General features: G+C 36.1%; 2 protein-coding genes across 2 annotated transcripts in view; one reads left to right on the forward strand and one right to left on the reverse strand.

Annotated features, from left to right (window-relative positions):
* Positions 1-4,013: 4,013 nt before the first annotated feature.
* On the reverse strand, positions 4,014-16,466 carry LOC109042370 (solute carrier family 35 member F6). The gene is made up of 8 exons (XM_072301466.1): positions 16,201-16,466; positions 14,647-14,794; positions 13,761-13,914; positions 13,043-13,228; positions 11,062-11,172; positions 10,246-10,404; positions 9,501-9,655; positions 4,014-9,072 (listed from the first exon to the last, which is right to left on the reverse strand). The coding sequence occupies exons 1-8, from the start codon at positions 16,275-16,277 to the stop codon at positions 8,920-8,922; spliced, it is 1,143 nt and encodes a 380-aa protein (XP_072157567.1). The 5' UTR covers positions 16,278-16,466; the 3' UTR covers positions 4,014-8,919.
* Positions 16,467-17,459: 993 nt separating this feature from the next.
* The window catches only part of LOC109038870 (uncharacterized), a 29,408-nt gene continuing 24,999 nt past the window's right edge, over positions 17,460-21,868 (forward strand). The window contains exons 1-3 of the mRNA XM_072301489.1: positions 17,460-17,723; positions 20,025-20,209; positions 21,215-21,411. Coding sequence (XP_072157590.1) covers positions 17,570-17,723; positions 20,025-20,209; positions 21,215-21,411 — 536 coding nt within the window. The 5' untranslated portion in view covers positions 17,460-17,569. The remainder of the gene's footprint in view (positions 17,724-20,024; positions 20,210-21,214; positions 21,412-21,868) is intronic.

The following is a 21,868-nucleotide window of genomic DNA, read 5'->3' on the forward strand; positions in this document are numbered from 1 at the left end:
GATGATAAATTTTTTTCTTGATCAGACCACCAAATAATGAACTTTTGCAAAATATTAGGTCTCAAATCGAAAAACTCACTGAGATATGAATTTTGGAAGTTTTAAGAATTTTCAAGAAAGAGACGTTTCGAACTTCCGAGAAAGAGAGGGTCATTTTCCCCCAAAAAAATTCACCCCGGGCCCATTTTTCGTCGGATTGAAGTGAAAATTTGACACAATGTCCATGAAAGTATGTAAATTTGAGAATAAAATGCATAAAATGTTCGACTTCACTCATTGATGTGCTGCGGTTGATTGTTCGTTGTGATTTTGTCTGATTTTAGCGACAAAACCTTCCCCTCTTCAAATGCTCATAACTTTTGAGCTGCAAGTTATTTTTTGCTCCAATTTTTTTTAAAATGCTCCTAAGAGTATTAGAAAGACGCCTAAAGAACAATTCTGATGGCGTTTTGGGCTTTAGTATCTTTTTTTTTCACTTTTGTCCGAAAAAGGCCTAAAAAACTGGAAATAACACCAACATTGTTCCGATAATCGACCATTACCCTAAAAAGTCAACTCAAAAATCGCTCAATTTTTGCCTGAATGGTCCTTACTGTGTGTACAATATGTTTGAAAAATAAAATCAATGGTATTTCGGGTTTAAATATCTTTAACTTCGAGTTTCTTCCGAAAAAAGGCCAGCAAAACTGAAAAACACTGAAATTACACCAATTATCGGCGCTAACGTTGGAGTAGCAACTCAAAAATTGCTCACATTTATACTGAATGGTTCTCACTGCATGTGAAATACGTCTGTGGAATAAAAGTGATGGTATGTTGGGTTTCCATAACCCTTTTCCCAACATTTTTACTCAAGAGAGGCTCGCTCAACTGAAAAAAGCGCTAGGAAAATCTCATTAACCGACCATTACATTGAAAAAACAATTGATTGGGGGCCCAGATTTTTCACCAAAGGACTCTTGTTGTATGGGAAGCACACTAACTTGAGGAGTGAATATAGCAAGGGATTCACTCTTAAAGGGAGGGAAAAAATATGTACAAAAATCATGTATTTAGATATTTTGCGATAAAAAAATAGAATGTTATCAATAAAGTAACTGTAAGGTTTGCCCTTGATTTACTCAATTCAGAACTTGGTTGCTTTTTCAACTCGAAGCATTAAATTTACTCCAAAAAACTTTTTAATTCACGGACGCGGATGGATACTTAAATGAAATTTCAAAGTCGTTTTCTTCCTCTGATTTGGATAGAACAAGCCCAAAGAACCAATGCCTATCACGCACACACGCAACAACGAATTTGTTGAGATTTCTAGCATAACTTTAACTTACTCTGGTTTAGAGTAATTATTCAGGGCAATCAAGATCGTGATCTATATCAGCAACAGTCTAGTTTATAGATTTGAATATTAAAAAGTTTTTTGAAGTAAATTTAATGCTTTGAGTTGAAAAAGCAACTAAGTTCTGAATTGAGTGATACAAGGGCAAACCTTACAGTTACGTACTTCATTGATAACATTCTATTTTTTTAACGCAAAATATCCAAATACATGATTTTTGTACATATTTTTTCCCACCCTTTAAGAGTGAAACCCTTGCTTGAGATCTTAAGGAAATAAATAGGTAACTCAATTTTTCAAAACTATAATTACAATACTTCAACTCTAGTCAGCATGAATAACCTCCCTCAATGTTTAACAATTAAATGTGCTGATAATTCCTATTAGAACTTTTTATCTTTTCCATTAATTTTTATTTCAGAATACATTTGAAAGTTATTAACCTCATTATGATGCCATCCAGGAGTCAGTAAATCACATTTAATGTGAATAGGGATGCTGTCAACACCTTCTCATCTTTTTGCCTTACATTTTCGAATATTTCTTATTAATTTTAGAACACTCATTAGTGATGGCTGGATTTCGTCCACTTTTGTCTTCTTCACCCCTATCTCCCAGCCATCACCAAGAATCACCCATAAATTTAATTACTAAACTTGCAGCTGATAACTACATAGATTATAGCCAGCCAATCTTGTGTAGGCCTGTTGTCTCACCACCCGTGACCTCAGCAAGTCTATATAAGCGTGCGCTGCCCTAAAATCTAGGTCTGTCAGTCTTTTCTCATCTCTTAGACCCCAGGTTCTTTACCATCTAGACCCGTACAAGTACGTTTGTGCCCACTCTCGCCTTCTTGCACATTTTCTGAGTGACTATTTTCTTTACTGTTTAACTCTTGTGATTCTATGCTCTCTCTTTTGACTCAGTGTAACTCTAAATTTCATCTCCAAAAATTCAGTGTCTATAATTCTCAATCCATTCTAGTAGTTTGTTGATTCTACCTTTTATTAAAAATCAACTGGTGCCGAACGGTCTCACGAACTTTCAACCCGAATTTGAGTCTAACACCCGTGATGTACTCAAATTCCATAACAGATGCCTATCAGTTAAGAGATACCTACAGTTTTATTTCCTTACTTTGAAGCCGATCGTAAAGATTGGAGTGAAGGGGAAAACTACTACAACCAAGAATACACTATATTCACTCCTCAAGTTAGTGTGCTTCCCATACAACAAGAGTCCTTTGGTGAAAAATCTGGGCCCCCAATCAATTGTTTTTTCAATGTAATGGTCGGTTAATGAGATTTTCCTAGCGCTTTTTTCAGTTGAGCGAGCCTCTCTTGAGTAAAAATGTTGGGAAAAGGGTTATGGAAACCCAACATACCATCACTTTTATTCCACAGACGTATTTCACATGCAGTGAGAACCATTCAGTATAAATGTGAGCAATTTTTGAGTTGCTACTCCAACGTTAGCGCCGATAATTGGTGTAATTTCAGTGTTTTTCAGTTTTGCTGGCCTTTTTTCGGAAGAAACTCGAAGTTAAAGATATTTAAACCCGAAATACCATTGATTTTATTTTTCAAACATATTGTACACACAGTAAGGACCATTCAGGCAAAAATTGAGCGATTTTTGAGTTGACTTTTTAGGGTAATGGTCGATTATCGGAACAATGTTGGTGTTATTTCCAGTTTTTTAGGCCTTTTTCGGACAAAAGTGAAAAAAAAAGATACTAAAGCCCAAAACGCCATCAGAATTGTTCTTTAGGCGTCTTTCTAATACTCTTAGGAGCATTTTAAAAAAAATTGGAGCAAAAAATAACTTGCAGCTCAAAAGTTATGAGCATTTGAAGAGGGGAAGGTTTTGTCGCTAAAATCAGACAAAATCACAACGAACAATCAACCGCAGCACATCAATGAGTGAAGTCGAACATTTTATGCATTTTATTCTCAAATTTACATACTTTCATGGACATTGTGTCAAATTTTCACTTCAATCCGACGAAAAATGGGCCCGGGGTGAATTTTTTTGGGGAAAATGACCCTCTCTTTCTCGGAAGTTCGAAACGTCTCTTTCTTGAAAATTCTTAAAACTTCCAAAATTCATATCTCAGTGAGTTTTTCGATTTGAGACCTAATATTTTGCAAAAGTTCATTACTTGGTGGTCTGATCAAGAAAAAAATTTATCATCAAAATCCGAGTCGGGCGGTTGCATGGCTGGTAGGTTCTATATGGAATGACCCAGACAGCCTCATAGCCGCATTGTAAATGTTTCCACTGCAGAATTTTTGCTGCTGGTTTTGGAAAAAATAATGACTGTCTCATAACTGAAAGAGAGGTTTGACCATAAATTATGTTTTAGGGAGCCTTGAAAATTCCTTGAAAATGCCTCATTTTGACATTTTTATTCAAAGCCTTTTGGAAGAGCTTGATTTTTTCTCGAAATTACACAGCATGTGATTTTTCATACATCTTCTGGAAAAGCATCACGATTTTCCTTGAAAGGAAACCAAAAAACCACTGAGATAGGTAGAAGTTACTATCGTTGTTGCAAATTATAAAGAGAAAGCAAAAGAAAAAAATATGAAAAAAACATGAAGTTCTCATTGTTAAAAATGACGATATAGAAAGAAAACTGTATGTTAAGCAAACATTTAAATAAGAGAAGGCCTTGAGAAGTGCTTGACTTTTAATTCTTCAGGTTGCACAAATAGTATGAACTGATTTGAAAAGTAGTAAGAGCAAGACCTTATGCATAAAGAGATTATTATTGACCTAAATTCAAAATACAATGAAATGGTAGTATAACTGATAACGTTAAGAGAAGGGGAAAATACATTTGTAAAAAAATTATAGATAATTAAAATAGAAAGTATAAAATACCTAGCTACAGAAAAATAAAAAATCGAATGAAATAAAAATAATTTTGACTGGTTTTCAGTCAACATTGATTGAACCAGATAGTTGGTAGTCATCAATCCGAATCTAAATCAGTTCACTGAATTTCTGTTAGAAGCATTAGGAGATGGTAACGATACTTGTCTCATAAAAAACAATATATTTAACCTAAGAAAGGATAGACATGGGTTTGCAAAAAGTGCTCCACTGGCTGCTCATGATCATGCAAATACTTGGGGTAGATCTTCAGCGCCAAAGAGGATGATTCGATAGACCATTAATCAATTGGTCATTTCTACATTTAAGGACATTCCTTCGGAAATTTCCAAGCATCATGACAAGTTGTTTGGTCTTCATTAGTCCGTCGGGTATTTCCACACAAGATTTGACCACAACACATTTTGGAATAGCTCTGCAAGTATGTCTGGTGTGTATAACACAGGTCGTTTTGTCTTATTGACTATCGAATCATTTCCCAGAAAGCTGTAGATCAACCTTAACCAAACCCATCACAGTTCACATTGTTATTAATGCTCAATCCGGAACGCAGGAGAATCTGATAAACTTTTGGAATTCCAGTTAATTAGCACAGATCCAGGTGAGCCTGAGTGGTGATGGAATATCTTGTGAGATGGCCACAAAACCTCGTCATACGATGAAATGCATTGCAAAAATTGCTTCCTTTATTTTTTGTTTTCAATGTGAATATTTTTTTGGGATGAGGACGAAAACGAAAGTGCCACTGAGACTCAGCAAAACAAGTGGTAAGACAGAAAAGCTTCCAATAAAAGAGAGAATCTCCTCATTCCATCTAAGAAATGCAGATAGATAGATGTTTCGAACACATACCAGACAGCATGCCATATCTTGCACAAAAGAGCATCAACAATAGGTACAACTTATGTCAGGGACTTACTTTTAACAATGACGAAGAAGACAACAGAATTAAAAATTTAAAAAAACGATGATAAAAATTGTCATAAGCAGATTAGGTACATTCATATTTGTAGTAAAAAAATAAAAAAATTACGAGGATATCGAAAATCCTTGCGGTCTTTTATCAGAGAGAATGTTCATTTTAAAATTGCATTGTGACTTAGGAGGAAGCATTGGACAGGGTAAAAGTTATTTCTCATTAAAATTCCATGCACAATAGCGTGATCGGATTGGTTATGTATAAAATTGACAAAGGTAAACGTTGATAAGTAGCACTGAAATCAGTGTTCCCAGGCGTACGGATATTTCCGCGCCGCGCGGACATTCCCTATACCCGCGCGGACAGCGTACGGACAAAAACCTTATGGGAAAATTTTTCCCTATCTTATTTTGTCCGTACGCTCGCCCGGCCCTGTCCGTGCGTCTGTTTATCCGCTTTTCTTTGCAATATTTATTACTTTTGCGTAAGTTATTGATACAATGATGTTTAGTATGAAAGCCGGGTATCGTTTGGGAACAAATTAGATACTTTTTGCATTAATTATATTGTATTCTTATCAAAATTCAGTCATTTCATTTATGTCCGTGCGCCCTCAACAAAACAACAAAACAGCCGGAGCCGGAACCGGAACCGGAAACGGAAACGGAATTCACGGAACACGGACGGAGCACGGAGCGGCACGGATATACACGAGCCCATCCGGAGAGCGTACGGACATTTTAAGATAGGAGCACCTGGGAACACTGACTGAAATCAATTGATTCAAACTACGAATGAATTCATTCATTGAGGAGAGATTTGCACAATCACCAGATTACCCGAGTGAATTTTAGGGAGCTTTTCCATTGGAAAGAGTCCACAAATAGAGAAATTGTTGGATCACAGCACACACAAGAGACTTAATTCAAAAAGTGGTTCGACTCAAGAAGTCTTCACCTTTTGACAAGGAGGTTTTAGATGGCTGACATCCAGAGAGTTTCCTTCCTCAGTCGAACTGAAAAGATCTTGCTTGGCATACCAATGGATTCAGTGCAGCTATATTTCGTTACTATTTGATTGGTTGCTCTTCATGGCCTGAGCACGATTAGCAAATTTCGAGAAAAGCAGGGCTGGCTAAAAGGTGAATTTTTGAGCATTTTTATTTGTACAAGCATTATGTGGTAGAAATGTTAAATTGTTGTTGATGGATTAGCAATTGCAGAGAGCTTTTGTTTCCTCGTTGGCCAGGAGGATTAGATAGAGACAAAGAAAATTATTCATATTCTTCCGAATCATCACAGCAAGCGTTGCAGCACCCACACTCACGTAGAGACAACTCAACATCTTCATGAAAACGTACGTAGGAATACCAAAAAATTTACTTCTTAGCCTCGCTTTTCTCAAAGTTTAATTTTAAGAACTCATCATGCTCAAGAGATTGTAAGGAACATCATGTCAAATAATGATGAAATTTAGCTAGCTCAGAGTTTTTGGTTTTCCTTTCAAGGTCCATCAACTTGACTAGATGACTGGCGAAAATTTTCAATGAGTCCACCATGTTTCTTACAAAATTTTGAGGATGGAACATGTATGGTCGCACTGGATTATTTAATGATTCTAATATCTTTAAGTCATAAAAGCAAACTTGAATAAAATAACAGTAAAATATGTAGCGATGAATGCTTTCAATAATAAACTATAGAGCCACAGTTAGAAAATATCTCTTTCATTTTTTTAAATGATTTGTTACGTACTAAATTAAAACAAATTATAAAAGAAATAGGTAACACCTAGTGAGTAACTTAACAATAAAAATTGTTCAAATCCCCTGAAAAAATAATGACAAGTCTTCTGGAGAAGAACATTCTTCTATTTCCTTTTCTCCTTCATGTTCAGCCCAATTAGACATCAATAGCAGTGGATTAAATAGAACGAAACCATGTCACATTCTGGAATAGAATGAGTAAAGGGTGGCTTTGAGATTTACTAACTGCAAATTATCTCTGATCATAACTGTAAAGCTGAGAAAAAATATTTTGCATGGCAAAAAAAATGGTGTTGAGCTTCATCCCCAACTTTGATTTTACAGAGCAGAGGTGTTGATCTTCAAACCTCTGTTTCTTCATTTCATTTTTTAAATAATTTTGAATTATTTCTGTTAGCCTTGGTCCACTTCAACATTGTCAAAATTAAGTCACTCATAATGGGGCATTCAAGTCCTTTGAAACGCAAATTTTCCGATTTTAGGATTCCCTATTCCCCTCCCATTTCAATTCAATCTATTCTCTATTGACCAATTTTGCAGCTTTGGGGAATCCCCCCCCCCCCCCCCAATTTTCACCAGTTTTTTAAGGAAATATAACCTGAAAGCATTGTTTTACAAATAGGTTGTTACATACTACTGGGTTTCAACCTGCCTCCTACCAGTAACACACACAGCAATGCAGACCCAAACAACCCTTTACCCTGAAGACACTACATCATATGACAACTTTTTCATGATGAATACAAAAATCATGTATATACCTTGCCTACTTCGAACTGCTAGCTCAGTGTTGTAATCATATTTCTCAAAATCATTGATGTCAAGGAAGCATTTGTGAGTAAAAAGTCAGGGAACAACTGTAAGTATAATAATATGTCAACCTTAGCGGATCTGAACGTAATCAAATTACAAAACTGTGAGAATAACTGTGACTAATCACTTACTGATTTCTTATACTAAGTGGTTTCCATGGAATGGTCACTAATAAATGCAATTCATAAACCTACCAATTTAAATTCCATACGTCTCCAAAAAGCTCAGAGATCAATTCATGATCAGTTATCTGGTAACACTTCAATAAATACATGCTGGCATTGCTTGCTAAATCACTGACATCGAAGTTCACAAGCGACCAAAAAAACACTCAGATGAGCAAACTGCAGTGGACAATCAAACAAGCACTTACAAATTTCAGCAGAGATAGTGCTTGCACCAACGTAGATCCACAAAAAAACTAAAATACAACTTAAACAACAGCCTTCAGAACCTAATATACAGGAAGTTTGACAATTTCGTTGAAAATCATTAACCTTCTCAGTCTTCGCTTATTTCTCTGATAGCCTAAAACACAAACGTATAATAATGTTAAAATCCTCGGTTTAAAATGAATTAAATTAACATTAAGTTCACTTTTTCCACTGTAAAGGAAAAGCAAGAGTAACAGAAATAATCTCCTCCTGGTATTCTATTAGCTGAATATTTTTACCACTTGCCGGTGAAAGAAATAAGAGTAAAACTATTGCCTTTCTACGATTTTACCTTTTAAAAGCTTTAGTAATTGAGAAAATCTTTGCCAGAATGTCTCAGCGCTAACATTGAAGACCTGAAATAAATTAACGTAACTAATCATTTTACAGTCCTCAAAAATATTATGTCCACTTTTTTAACATTTTCATCGAACAATCAGCATTTAAAAAAGTCATAACATCGACTAAAAAGGTCAGCAAAATCCACTTGCAACGAGTGACGCTATTGATAAAATGTGGAAAATAACTAAAAAAAAAAAAAGGAAATATCACGAGTTACAAAAAAATTGTGAAAGATCTTGCTTCGAATTCACTAGCTAAACTTAGCTATTTCCTATCACAATCGAAACGATCTGGAAAAACAAATGCTAAATAAATATACTTAGGATCAGGGGCTTGAATGGATTGAAAATCCAAGGCACTTCTAATTGTACAAATGTTTGAAAAAAATATTCCTAGAACTTCAAAAAGCCTAAGGGGTGGGTTGGTCAGGCGGAGTGACAATAATTGGAGTTTCATCATTTTCTTCCTCCGATCGGCTCGATCTGAGACTCGAGTATAGAGATGCAGGTCGGATGTTATTATATGCAGCAGTGCCAAAAATCAACAATGCAAATCCTAGGAGCTGTAAAAATAGATAAAAATATTTTATTATTTGTTTAATACTACAGGAAAAAATTCACAGAGAGTTGAAATATTTCCTTTAGAATACTGAAACATGTACCAACTCATGAAAAGTTCTCCTCAGGTTGACATATGTGGACACAAAATTAAAAATTTGACCTACTTGGCAAGAGCATTTCTCTACAGAGACACTAGTCTCAAAGAATATTTTTGAAAGCATGATGGAAAAGTTTTGTACAGTATAAATGATAAAAGTCTTCCTAAAGTTCATTTACAATTGGTCTGAAAACTCCCACAGTTACCAGTGAGGGTTGTTTTAGTGTAACTACTTCTTTAGAATCTTTTTGATGGCTTGCCAAACACTGTAGTGCATCCTTACTTAGTGCACGAAAAACTTAGCCTTACATTTATTGAGAATAATGATAATACCTGTAGCGGATGATACTTCTGCCAATTGAGCTGTAAAGAGACAATCCAGACAAACAGGGTGCGAACAGAGTCAAGAATCATCCTGGTGGTTGCAGACATTTCTTTTGTTACGCTAATACCAGCATAATTAAAAAATGCAATGCTCACAATGGTTCCTAAAAAAAAAAAAAAAAGTATGATTGACACAATTAAAACATGCTTGCAAGCTTTGCACATAAATGTAAGGTACAAAATAGAAAACAATTTGGGACCTAAAGTGCAAAAGAGTGGAAGAGGGTGCTTCACATCCTTTCTGAACTATTTATTTGAGAATCACAGAGAGGTTAGTGAGAGACAGCTCAACAACCTACCATGTCAAAATGAATGTTGAGCTTCCCCATGATAAATCACAGCTGACGACTTAGAAAATTAAAGTCACTGATTTGAAGGATGTCAACACTTTGTGATTTGATTGCTCAGTTTTTGCGAGGACTTCTCTTATTATTCAAAAATTTTCTCTAAAGAGAGGGTCCAATCAAAAGTAACTTGTGTCGCTTCTCATTTTTATAAATATACTGCTTCATTTAAAAACACATCTGCTATTATGTTAATTGAATTGAAATTCCGTGGGTGTAGGTTTTGAGGTAAGATAAATAATCGGTTTACATTTTGCACACAATTCTGACTCCCAGGATCAAACCTTCATGAAAGTAAATTCTTAAAAGAGAACATCAGCTATGACAGATAAAATGGGACTTAATAATACCTAGAATAGAGTAGATTATCAGTGGATTGTTCCTCATTTGGGCCAAAGCATCAGGAAGGTCCTCTATTACGTGGTGCGCATTGTTAGAGAACGGAGGATTCACTGGTATGTAGTAAAAGGGGTACAGTAGCGACCCAAGGATCACAAATCCAAATACACCTGCAACGATTAATCAACATGTCAAAAATTCACTCAAGCAAGCAAAAAAAGGACACCTACTCTCAATATTGATGACAAGTGAGGTCATTTGGACCGAGTTTAACAGAAAGGAACCAAGCCACATCAGCTATTGCCAAATTTAACGAGGCAATTTAATTTTTTACAAAAGAAGGTTTGTGCGGATTCCTTTGAAAATTTCAGGGAATTTGCTTTGTACTGTGCAGAAAATTCACTGAAATTTGCACGAAAATCCGCACAACTGTTTTCATGGAAAAAATTAAATCGTCTGGTTAAATTTGGCAATAGCTGATGTGGCTTGGTTCCTTTCTGCTTAACGCGGTCCATTTATCACTAGTTATTATGAAAGGACATCTCAGTACCAAACTAATTAGCCAAGCCATGTTTTCTATTCTAAACCTGGTTTCTTCTTAGGAGATTTCAACTAAACTCGATTTTTTTCTTCTTCATAGTGTATGAACATGATACAAATAGCTTTGAAGCCAAGAGATTTATTATTTATTGCCCCCTTTAAAGTTGATCTAATATTTAGAACTGTTAGTTTCCATCGGCTCTAAGTATTTTGATGTATGAATTCGGCATCAAAAAAATATATTCTCTTCAATAGAAAGATTGTTGATGGCAAAAATGATGATTCACCTTCCCATCCAACAGCTTGAAGAGGAGGAATATCCTTACTGACAACAAACTTTTCCTCGTAAACCATCTGCACAGCTTGGATGATGGTTGCCATAAGGATCAGCATATCACCTGAAATGACGCAAATTATTGAAAGCTCAGTCTGAGAACAGGAAGAGATAGAACAGTTAAGCATGTGAAATGGTCTAAAAAATAGCAAACCCACTGGTCTTGAACTCTGCCCATTAGTCAAAAATTTATCTTTATCAGCTGCGATTATTGAATAGGAAATGCAAGAGGAACAGCGGTAACAACATTAAAATACATACCAGAACCATTAATGACATATTATTTTAGGATCAAGGAGCAGCATCAGGAATTTTCTGAAAAATAACTTACACACGTTTTTAGTTCTCCATCTTTCCTGATTATGTTATATTATATATAAGCTTATAGTATAGATATATAAAAGCTTAGTTAACACCACCTTATTGTTAGTTTTTTTTCAAATTTTGAACTAATTACACCACAAAGCAGCAAAAATATTTGCTTACATCACTTCTTAGAATTGTATGTTTCAAACAGTTAGGGCTTATCAAATACTTCAAAGTCAAAATTGTTCTGTTTTTGTTTTATTTTCATCTGAATCTTTTTTTATTCATAATTTTTTTTTGGGGGGGGGGGGGAGTGTGGAATTAGTTACTGATTTCCACCATTTCTTGGTGCAAAAACTAAACAGACTGATAATATAAATAATGTACAAGTTTCCATGATAACAATGAGCAGAGACAAAGACGGAGACTTGAGAGTTGAATGGAGAACTTTCTTTAAGGCATCAGGATTCCAATTTCCTGAAGTTCTTGTGGAACTTTAGAAATTGGAGTTTTCGATAAAATTATGAAACTATTCTATCAGACTCTTAAAGAGGGGAAAATCTTACCATTTGCTATCGGACCCCCTAATACCCGACTTCATTTGCCCTAAAAGAAATGAAATAGGAGTTTATCATACACAGTTTAGGGTGTCCCAAAAAAAGGTCGACCCTCAAAAAGTTACGTTATCTGGTTAAGAAAGTGTTCCATTTGGCTAGAAAACACTTTTGGCTTAGTTTCAGATTTTTTGGTGAAGTTTTACTGTTGAAATTTTGTTTTGTATGTATTTTAATGTTTCGGTGTCAAATATTTTTTCCAGTAGACTTTTTCCTGCGTCCTTTGCAGATCGCAAAAAAATATTCAATGGATATTCAAGCCCGAAGTTGCATTTTTAAGTTAGTTCAGAGATTTTCCAAATTTCTGGCTCTGATATCAAAACTATAATTTTTTGTCAAACCTGTACTGTTAGAAGTCAACTTCCTTTGGCCTATACAATGCTAACAGTATTTCTCTGAAATTTAAAAAAATAATCAATTTTCGCCGAAATGTATCTATGCTTCTGAACAGCGTTTTCGGTCAAGTTTCCGAATTTTTAGAAAATACTTCCGCATCCTGCACTCTCAAATGTGTAGTTTATATCAAAAGTAATCTATTAGAAGTCAACTACCTTAAGTTTTTACAAGGATAGAAATATTCTTTCAATCTTTAAAAAATCAATCAACTCGCTGAAATGTATTCCATTTATGCCTAAACAACGTTTTCGGCCAAGTTTCCAAGATTCCAAATTTATAAAAAATACTTGCGCGTCTTGCACCGCAAAATGTTCAATTTACATCCAAAGGTGTGTGTAAGGAGTGTACTATTTCAAATTTACGGGGCTCTAGCGTGACTGCTTCATTCCTTAAAAAAAATCATCAAATCGTCAAATTCTCAATTATCGGGATCGCAAATTTCACATATGTGCGATGCAGCATAAAAATCTGAAACTTGGCCAAAAGTGCTTTCAAACCCAATGGAACAACTTTTTAACCAGAAAACGTAACTTTTCGAGGGTCGACCTTTTTCTGGAACACCCTAATAGACATCCTGTGCATTTTTTAAAGATTTTATACACATAAATATTGTAGTACCTGTGATTATTCCATTTAGGTCAGATATTTGATCAGCTGGGCTTTTTTCCTTAATGAGTATGTAGTCGGAGTATCCTACGGTGACTAGACCAATAATGACGCCAAAAATTCCCACCCATTCATGGGTTTTTATCTTCTTTTCTAGGAATGCCACCGACAACAATGCGGTGAAAATAATAATAGCACCTGGAAAAGGAGGGAATAAATATCTGAGATGGGGAAATTTGACAATTAAAAAAGACTAAATCTATTGATGATTTTAAAGAAGTTCAAGGACGGAGAGTGACCTTTCACTAAAATTTGAAAGTCTTGGTAATTTCATAAAATCAAGGATGAAATAAAATGTCAAATCTGAGCTGGAGAGATTTTAAGATATTTTTGATCATATATTATGTATATATTCCAGGATAAAGAATATTACATGCAAGTGTGTCAATGAACCACGACTAGAAGTTATCATGATACTTGGGCTTTTATTGCATACATGTCACAAAGAGGTTCATTTAATATAGAAATTGCAATTACATAGGGCACACAAAATACTTAAGTTCGACAGTAAAAGGGCAACACTGATTACATGCATCATGAATGCATACTTTTAAGATTGTCCCAAATCTGCCTTCCTTCAAGAATCTCATGATAAGGTTAGCAACAATGATGATAAATGTTTGATCTATGATTGCCTAGCATGCACCTAATGAGTGATTGTCATACTAACCTCTTAACATTTGGAAACTTGAGGGGTAAGTAAGGTTTAGGCCTACATACATTAAAGATGTGCCTAGCATGTCACACACTGCTGGTGGTACAAATAACAATGGATTGAAGTGAGTGTTTCCACGCACTATGTCACTTTCAATCTCAGAGCCATCCTAGAACAACACAGACATCCTCATTAAGACTAAGGTGTGACACTTGCAAAAATGATTTGCAGAATAATGAGCTATATACCTACTATAAATAAAATATAAATACTTATAAATAATGAGTCAATAAACAATGAGATGGTCAATTCGCAGTATTTAGAGAGTAGAGGAGGGTTCCCAAATGAGGCAATGACACCAAATTTTTGCAGGGTTGTAGTACATTTTCCCTCGGTAAAATCTTGTGAAAAAGCTAAAGAGCTCATCAAAAAGTTGAAAAAAAATCATTTCTTAAGGGAGAAAAAATTAATCAAAATCCGACAAATCAACAACTCAAATTTACCAGAATACTGTTTTTTAATAGTCCGATCAGTTCTCTTAATGGACCTTTGTAAAATAGTGGCGGTAGAACATTTTTGTTAGGTCATCTCCTGGAAATGTGCATATAAAGTGGGCTTGGTAAAAAATAAGCACCTCTGTTTGCAATGTTGTAAGTCTCTAATAAAAATTATTTTTCTAAAATAAAACCAACTAACAGTTTCTTGTGACATTTTTTGAAAATTTTATTCACTCATTCAAAAATGTTCACAGAAAATTTCAAGGAAATATTTGGGTTGGTTGCCATTTAAAACATGGAGCGTAAATGAAGGTCTTGAGACATATGGAGAAATGCTTTTATCCACTTAGAACTTCAATGTTCCAATATTGTCATGATGATTATTACCACACATAAGTACTTACATTTCTGCTTCTGTAGTAAACGTAAAATATCTTAAACACAACGAGGCAAGCCAATTCTCCAAGAAACATTGAGCAGCCTTGTACAAATGGGTGAGAGAATTTCCGAATCACTCCATCAGATCCTGCAGCCGACATTCTGTCTGCCCACCTGGAAACAGACAGACCGCAATTAAATGACACAATAAATAATTTCTTATGACGGCAAATAATTTAACAAGAGGTCTCTCTATCCTTAACAAGCATATAAAAAAGCACACAATAAAAATTACAATACGTAGGATCAGAAAAATCCTAATAAGATAAACATTTTCCAATACTTGGACCCTCCAGCATCTTCATACACTGGCCTTTCAAAGTTATATTGCATACCTCCAACTGTCAGCATATTGGACATTTAAAAAATCAGCAAATAGAAGATCCTTAATTCTACAGTGGAATATAATGTAGAATGAAGAAATTACAAGGCCTTGTCTCCACGAGACGTCTTCGAGAGATTTGCCCCAGGGTCAGGTTCTGGGATGAAACGTTGGAGATTTTTCACAAACATCAATTAGATAATAAACAAGCGATTCCCAATTTTTGTTATCTTGAGAATAAATGTTCAGGAATGTGACCTGCTATGAACAACTATGGCTAATGATCCCAAACAGAACCTAACGTGACTAGAGGGGATTGGAGCTTGCACTGAATTGTTAAAATAGTTCAGTGTGAGACCTGTTGAGGAACAGGTTATATTCTAAGTTATACATAGCCGGTGTGAGGTCTAATGGGACGTGTGCAAAGACATCGAATTGTGTAGACCAAGCATGCAGCTTGGATAAATACAGGCAAAGCGCGACACGTTTCTCAGAACTCCATGATGGGCGGGTGGGGGGGGAGAGCGTGTGTCCCAAGCACTTGAAGAGACTTCAGAGAAGCAATGGAGAATTCATTTACGTGCTCACTAATATAAATAACTCTTTTAGGGTCCATTTTCGGACAAAATTCCGAGGGACAGATGGTGTAGAGCATATGATTTTACACGCGAGTTGCAAAGTTTCACTATAGGTACCAAACTAAATAATTACCGAACAAGAAAAAGCCTCAGAATCCGTCAAAATTCACTGAGGCTGCTACTAAGCATGCACAATTGGGACACATGAACTCATCGATGTGAGGTTGGTGTGCCATGCTAATTTTTAAAAGTTGTCACACCTTCTATGACACAGCATGACAGTCTACGCGATTCAATGTTCTTTGACGCGTACAAAAGTAAATTTAAGGTAAATTAAAATTTATATTCATAAAAAGGTTTCAAATAAATTATTTTAACATTATGCAAGGTTTGAATCTAACAAATTAACTAATTCAAATGACTTTTGTTCTAAATAATAGAGATGATTCATCTTTGGTAATCGAGTGTTTACAAGTACAAGGGCTGCGTGAGGATTCTAGTATGGATAAATAAATACTAGATTAAAACCAGTGCCAAACCTTACTGTATAAAATTAGAAATGTAATACCACGGTTGGAGATACATCTGGTTGAAGTAAACATAATAACAGAAACCCTTACGCTGTGGTGAGAGTATTAATTGATCCAGTGGCCACCATAACAACAGCTAGGACAATTTGATAATGTGTCCATGCCATTGTGCTGAGATGTTAGGTCAATTTTTCAACGAAAATCCAAGAGGTTTTGAAGGCACAATCACCGATCGAACTAATGAGAGAAACTCCGAAACAATAAAACTTCGAGCGCAGAAGTCAGCAATAGATACAAAACAAAACAACAGAATTCCACAGCAGCTATTCAGCTAACAGCTGACGCTGAGGCTGACGAGAGTGCAAAAGTTGATAAGAGGTATCGCAATCATGGAGGGGAAGGGCCGGGTGATGGGAGGGGGAGGGAGAGAAAAGGCATAATGAAGAGGATAGGGAGTTGGCTGTTCGCCATCTTGAAAAATTGTATGACGTCAATTACGTCAATATGTACATGGAAACCAAAATTATGAGTAGAATCAGCGAACTGGCCATATTTATAGTGTATTTTCCGAAAAAATTTCAGAGTGTAATTTTTTAAGGCTAATATCATTTGCAGAGAGCGATGAAAAATTTCCACCATCACCTGCACAAGATTGGTGGCCGCCTTTTTTTTTCGGTAAAATTGGTAAAAATTGACCCGATGTAATGAAAATCCGAAATTCAGAAAATCAGAAATTGTAATGTCCTAAAGTTATATGAAAATGGGACGTAAGAATTTCTTGCCCTCCTGAGGCAACTCCTCCCCCTCAGCTCATGCAGCATGCCCCAAAATTAGTGGCGTGGTGGGGGGGGGGGGGGGCTAAGGAATTTTCACAGTATAGGAATAAAGAAAAAGTGATTCCAATTGAATAATTTCTCAAATGCAGAATTTGTTTAATTACTCAAAAACCTATATTTCAGAGGAAAAGAAGGAAAAAAGTGATGTTTCACCGTATCAACCGAAAATTGTGTCACTTTTTTCCAAATTATGCTATTCTTGGCAAGACTTCTCTAGACTTCTCTCCCCTCTCTGCCCCAAGTTTTAGCCTACACGACGCGACGCTTCTGTCCATTTATTGGCTCTTGAGAGTAGGAGCCGCAATAAACATTTCCCAAGGAGAAAACATATTAAAATGAAAAATTGAAAAAACTGCATTTGTGGTTATCACTTTTTTTTATCAAAAGAAAAGCTGAGACAAGAAAAGTGATAAACTTTTTGAAAAGTCCCGCTATTTGGAAAGAGGGGGCACGTTAGGTGTTTGCCATCGGTAGTGCTTCTCTCTAACGACTGTTTTGAGAACTCTGAGATATAACCTCCTCTCTCCTCTCCTCTTGTCAAAAAGTTAGGCTGTTGTTTTCGGCAGCAGCTCGGTTGTGATTCCGGTATTTACTGTCGAAAAATTAAATAATAATGGTGAAAAATGGCGTCGGCTGGTGAAACTTTGTGTTCTAATTGTAATGAGGATCCAAATTTCGCCATAATTTGTTCATTCTTCGAAAGGTTCGGGGAAAAATGTGGCTTAGTTCAACCTTCGTTTGAGGAGCTTCAGGAGATGTTGGAAAACACAGATGAAGGTAGGTGAAGTGCCTCTGTTTTGATGTACATTTGGACTGTCTCCCAGACAATTCAAGTGTTAGTTTTTCACTCATTCAACCGCACTGAGAGCTGCAGCTTAATTTTAAATCTGTTTTCTCAGAGCATATTTCTTGTAGAAGTAAAGCAATCAGTCCTAGGAAATATGCGGGTCAATGGCAACGCTCAGTTTATGCCGACCAAAGTTAGCTGTGTGTTATTTTTTCTTGAGGCCATATTCTTAAACTTATAAGAGGAAACAGTAACACTTTCCCGCACACATGCTTAGGTTTTTCCCCAAGCTCTCAGCTATTGCTGATTTAGCTGTGGATTTAAGGAGATTTGTTTACTCCGAAGACCAGAGCATACGAATTGTGCGTACTTAGAGTGGTGCTCATTGATTGATCCCACTGGGAGTGAGTTAGCTAAGTTTGTTTGTGTCCATGTGAACTTGTCCGATTATCATCTTAAATTGACTTCACTTGTGAAAAACATCATTCGAAAGCTTGAAGGCATGGAGGTGCGGAAGAGGTTCGGTACTCGGGCTCCTTTTTAGACCCATCAACGGTACTCCCTACGCAGTTCGGTACTCGGGCTCCTTAATTTAAACTTATTTAGAAGAACATACGATGCCCGTAATCAATCACAAACACATTTTGAATGAAATTTACTTTGCCGAGATGGTTTCCGGAGTTCACGTAAAGTGGGGCTATTTTCACATACGCTTTATTCTCAGCGTAATTTTTCAATTTAAAAATGAAATATAAATTAATCTAACCTAATCTAACCTAACCTTACCTAACCTAACCTAACTTACCCGAGCATTGCCTTACGTAGCCCAACCTAAGGTAACTTACCTGACGTAACGTAACGTAACCTAACCTACAGGACTACAAGTTAGGTCGCTTCGCGACCTAACTTGTGGGCCCGTAGGTTAGGTTACGTTACGTTACGTCAGGTAAGTTACCTTAGGTTGGGCTACTCAGGCTTGTGGATATTGGGTTTACGTAGGCGCCGCGTCAAATCATGGCGTATGTTCTTCTAAATAAGTTTAAATTAAGGAGCCCGAGTACCGAACTGCGTAGGGAGTACAGTTGATGGGTCTAAAAAGGAGCCCGAGTACCGAACTACACCCGGAGGTGCTGTCTGTCAACCTATTTTTTATGTAGACAATCATATGCAAATGCCCTATCATCCTGTCACATTTGAATTTAAATAATTGAAGCTAAATTGTTTTTATTTATCTTTTAAGGGTGTCTGCTGATATCTAAAGCTGTATGTGTTAGAATTTTCTGTTCATTATTGGGAATTGAGTCTTCATATTATCTTCACTTAAAAATATTTACCACTTTAACAATATCAATTTTTTTTAAACAATTGAATTACAAGCATAGAAGCCTATCAGACTACCTAACTCACTCAAAATATTAGAATAATAGTAAAAGATGACCTAATATAATGTAGAAGGGTCAGGGATTTTTGTACTTTTTCTCGTGTAAAATTTCATACGGAAAGCAATGGTAAGGAACACCGGTTTCAGAGGCGCAAAAACTTTTTGACCATGTAATTGGCCAGGTCGCGAGAGAAAATGGGGAAGCCTCGAAATAGTGATGCCTGAGAAGGAAAGCTGGCATAATTGCATTTTTTTTTTGCTGAAGCGTGATTAAAGTCACGTGTCTTTCGCAAAATTGCGGCAATTTATACTCACTAAGCTGTGAAAAAGTAATTTTTATGAAATTTCTGCAGAAAAAGGGGTTTTCCAAATGGAAGGCAAATTTGATAACTAGGAAAGCTAAGAAGTTTCTGTACGTGACTGATTTTCTCTGAAATTAATTCCCAAGCTCGAAAAAAGCTTTCCAAGTTGAGGCTGTAATGGAGGGAATTCCCCACGCTACGTTGAGAGTCCATCTCTATATCTAGTCAAATTCTACATGCACATTTAGGGAGAAAATATATTAGCAGGGTAATGTAACGGCAATTCTGCTAATGTATTTGATCCCCATCTATGCATGGAGAGTTTGACTAAATATAGAAATGGACTCTCAACATTAGCATGGGATATTCCCTCCATCTTGGCCTGAATTTTGAGAGCTTTTTTTGAGCTTGGGAGTTGATTTCAGAGAAAACCAGTGGCACCATTGTGTTCCTCACAAAATTTTACGAACGGAGAAGTATGTAATACGCAAATCCCTGTTACATGCCAGAACTCTAGCTTTCAACCACATCTCTCATTAATGATTTTGAATCCAAAAATTTCCATAAAGTTACAAAAATTAATTAATGCCAATTCTCATTTGTTACAGCTCCTCAACCTCTCGTAGATCTGCACATAAAATTGTTACGTAAAGCAAGAAAGTCTGTGAATCCAGAAAAATGGGAAAGAGCTCTCACCAAGTTTGCTCACACGTACTCAAATCAAGACGGTTGGGAGCTGGAGCGATTTGGCTACAAAAAATCAAAACTATCGGTTAAACTTCGTATCCTGAAGGTTTGTTTGCTCAGCTTTTTTAAATCATGCACTACTTTGTTTTCACCCCCAAATAACCAAAAAATTTGGAGCTGCCGCCATGTAGCCCCAATGAGGTGAAAGAGGCTTGTCACCACTCCTATAAGCAAATCCAAATTGGAATTACTCGGCTCAAGTAGGCGCACCATGCGTCAAGTTCCATAGTGACATCACTGGAGGGAGGGAAGCAATTGCTCCCCCCCCCCCCCCCTAATGTTTCAGAAGTCACAACAAAAAGAGGAAAATGGATAATGGAAAAGAAACAAGCTGCATTTTTCCAATTAACTTTTTTTGTCCTCATCATACTATTAATTTTTTTACTTAGGTACCCTGTTATTTTTACAGGCCAAAAAAAAAAGAAAGAAAGAAAGAAAGAATAAAGGTCATTTGCCTCATCAAGGCTATGGTAAAATGACGCCATGAAAGTTACAAGGTAGTTAGTGATTTCAAGTTTGATACATCCTAGAACCTAGTTAACATCATAGTAAAGAAAAGGGCACCGAATCTTCTCTTGATTTGGAGGTAAAAAAATTGAAAGTCTCAATGCTGGGCAGACTTTACTATAAACTCGTCTTGCAGGGTAAGAGTGTTCTGTTTCACTGTAGTAATAATAAACAAGTGTTGTGTGAAAGCTCAGTGAGAAACATATCTTATTTACATAAAAATGTGTCTTTTTTTCATCTTATTTTACGTTCATATAAAAACATTTTGGTTCTGAGCCTCGCTAAAGCCTCCCTTATCAAAAACATGAATGCTCAATGGTCAGCCTCTTATGGTGCAGTGGTTGTAGTGATGGCGTCATAACCAGGAGGTCCCGGGATCGATTCCTGGCTAGGTGATCCGAGTTTGATGGGCTCGGAACTGAAGGGGTGGTGCTCTGACTGAAAGCGCAGGATTACCACTTGTGTGGTATTTGAAATAGCCCTAAGAAAAAGAGAAGTTTGCTTTTTTTTCTAATCTTTTTGTTCTGTTGTTTTTGTTTTTCAGGAATTATTAGAGGTTCAGTTTGACACCAACATAAAATTTAAAAATGAAATTAACAAACTTACTGCTGAAGACCTGCGCATTGACCCATTAGGTCGTGATAATAATGGTGTTGTTTATTGGTGTCAGTTTGATCCTGTCTCGAATGTCAGAATTTACCGAGAAGATCTGGATGATGAAAGCTGGGCAGTTGCAGCGAAGTAAGAATAATTTTTCTCTCTTTTCTTATGTTCTCCCAAAATTGTCACTTAGTGATTCGGTTTAGCTACCAATTTATTGCCCTTTTTGATGAAAAGGTTAAATTAGCCAAATCATCAAATTTTTTTTTAAAAATCACAACCTACCGAAGATAACTATATTGGAAAATACCATCAAAATGGCTATTCCGACCGGTATTGAAACGTAACGCCTGTAACTGTCAAAAACCTATGTCCAGCTAGTTACATTCCATGATGGATGAAGAATAGAGAACATTATGGACCAAACAGTATATAGCAGAAAAAGCATTTTTGGAAAAATCATATTTTAAGTTTTCATCAATGCTTTGACATTTCATCACATGACCCAACCCAAAAATGTTCACTTTCTATTATGTCATGTCTCTGAGGAAGACTGAGAAGTATACAGGTCATATAATCACATAAAGTCATATGATGT

Source organism: Bemisia tabaci, chromosome 1, assembly GCF_918797505.1.
Source record: "Bemisia tabaci chromosome 1, PGI_BMITA_v3".
Classification (NCBI taxonomy): Eukaryota; Metazoa; Arthropoda; class Insecta; order Hemiptera; family Aleyrodidae; genus Bemisia; species Bemisia tabaci.

Bases quoted from the DNA above. Each gene is read 5' to 3' on its own strand.
- LOC109042370 (XM_072301466.1), bottom strand. From the start codon at position 16,277: ATGGCATGGACACATTATCAAATTGTCCTAGCTGTTGTTATGGTGGCC. The intron at 10,405-11,061 runs GTGAATCATCAT...TAATCGTTGCAG, and splicing joins TCAAGCTGTTGGATGGGAAG to GTGTATTTGGATTTGTGATC. The intron at 9,073-9,500 runs GTATTATCATTA...CTATTTTTACAG, and splicing joins AGAAGTATCATCCGCTACAG to CTCCTAGGATTTGCATTGTT.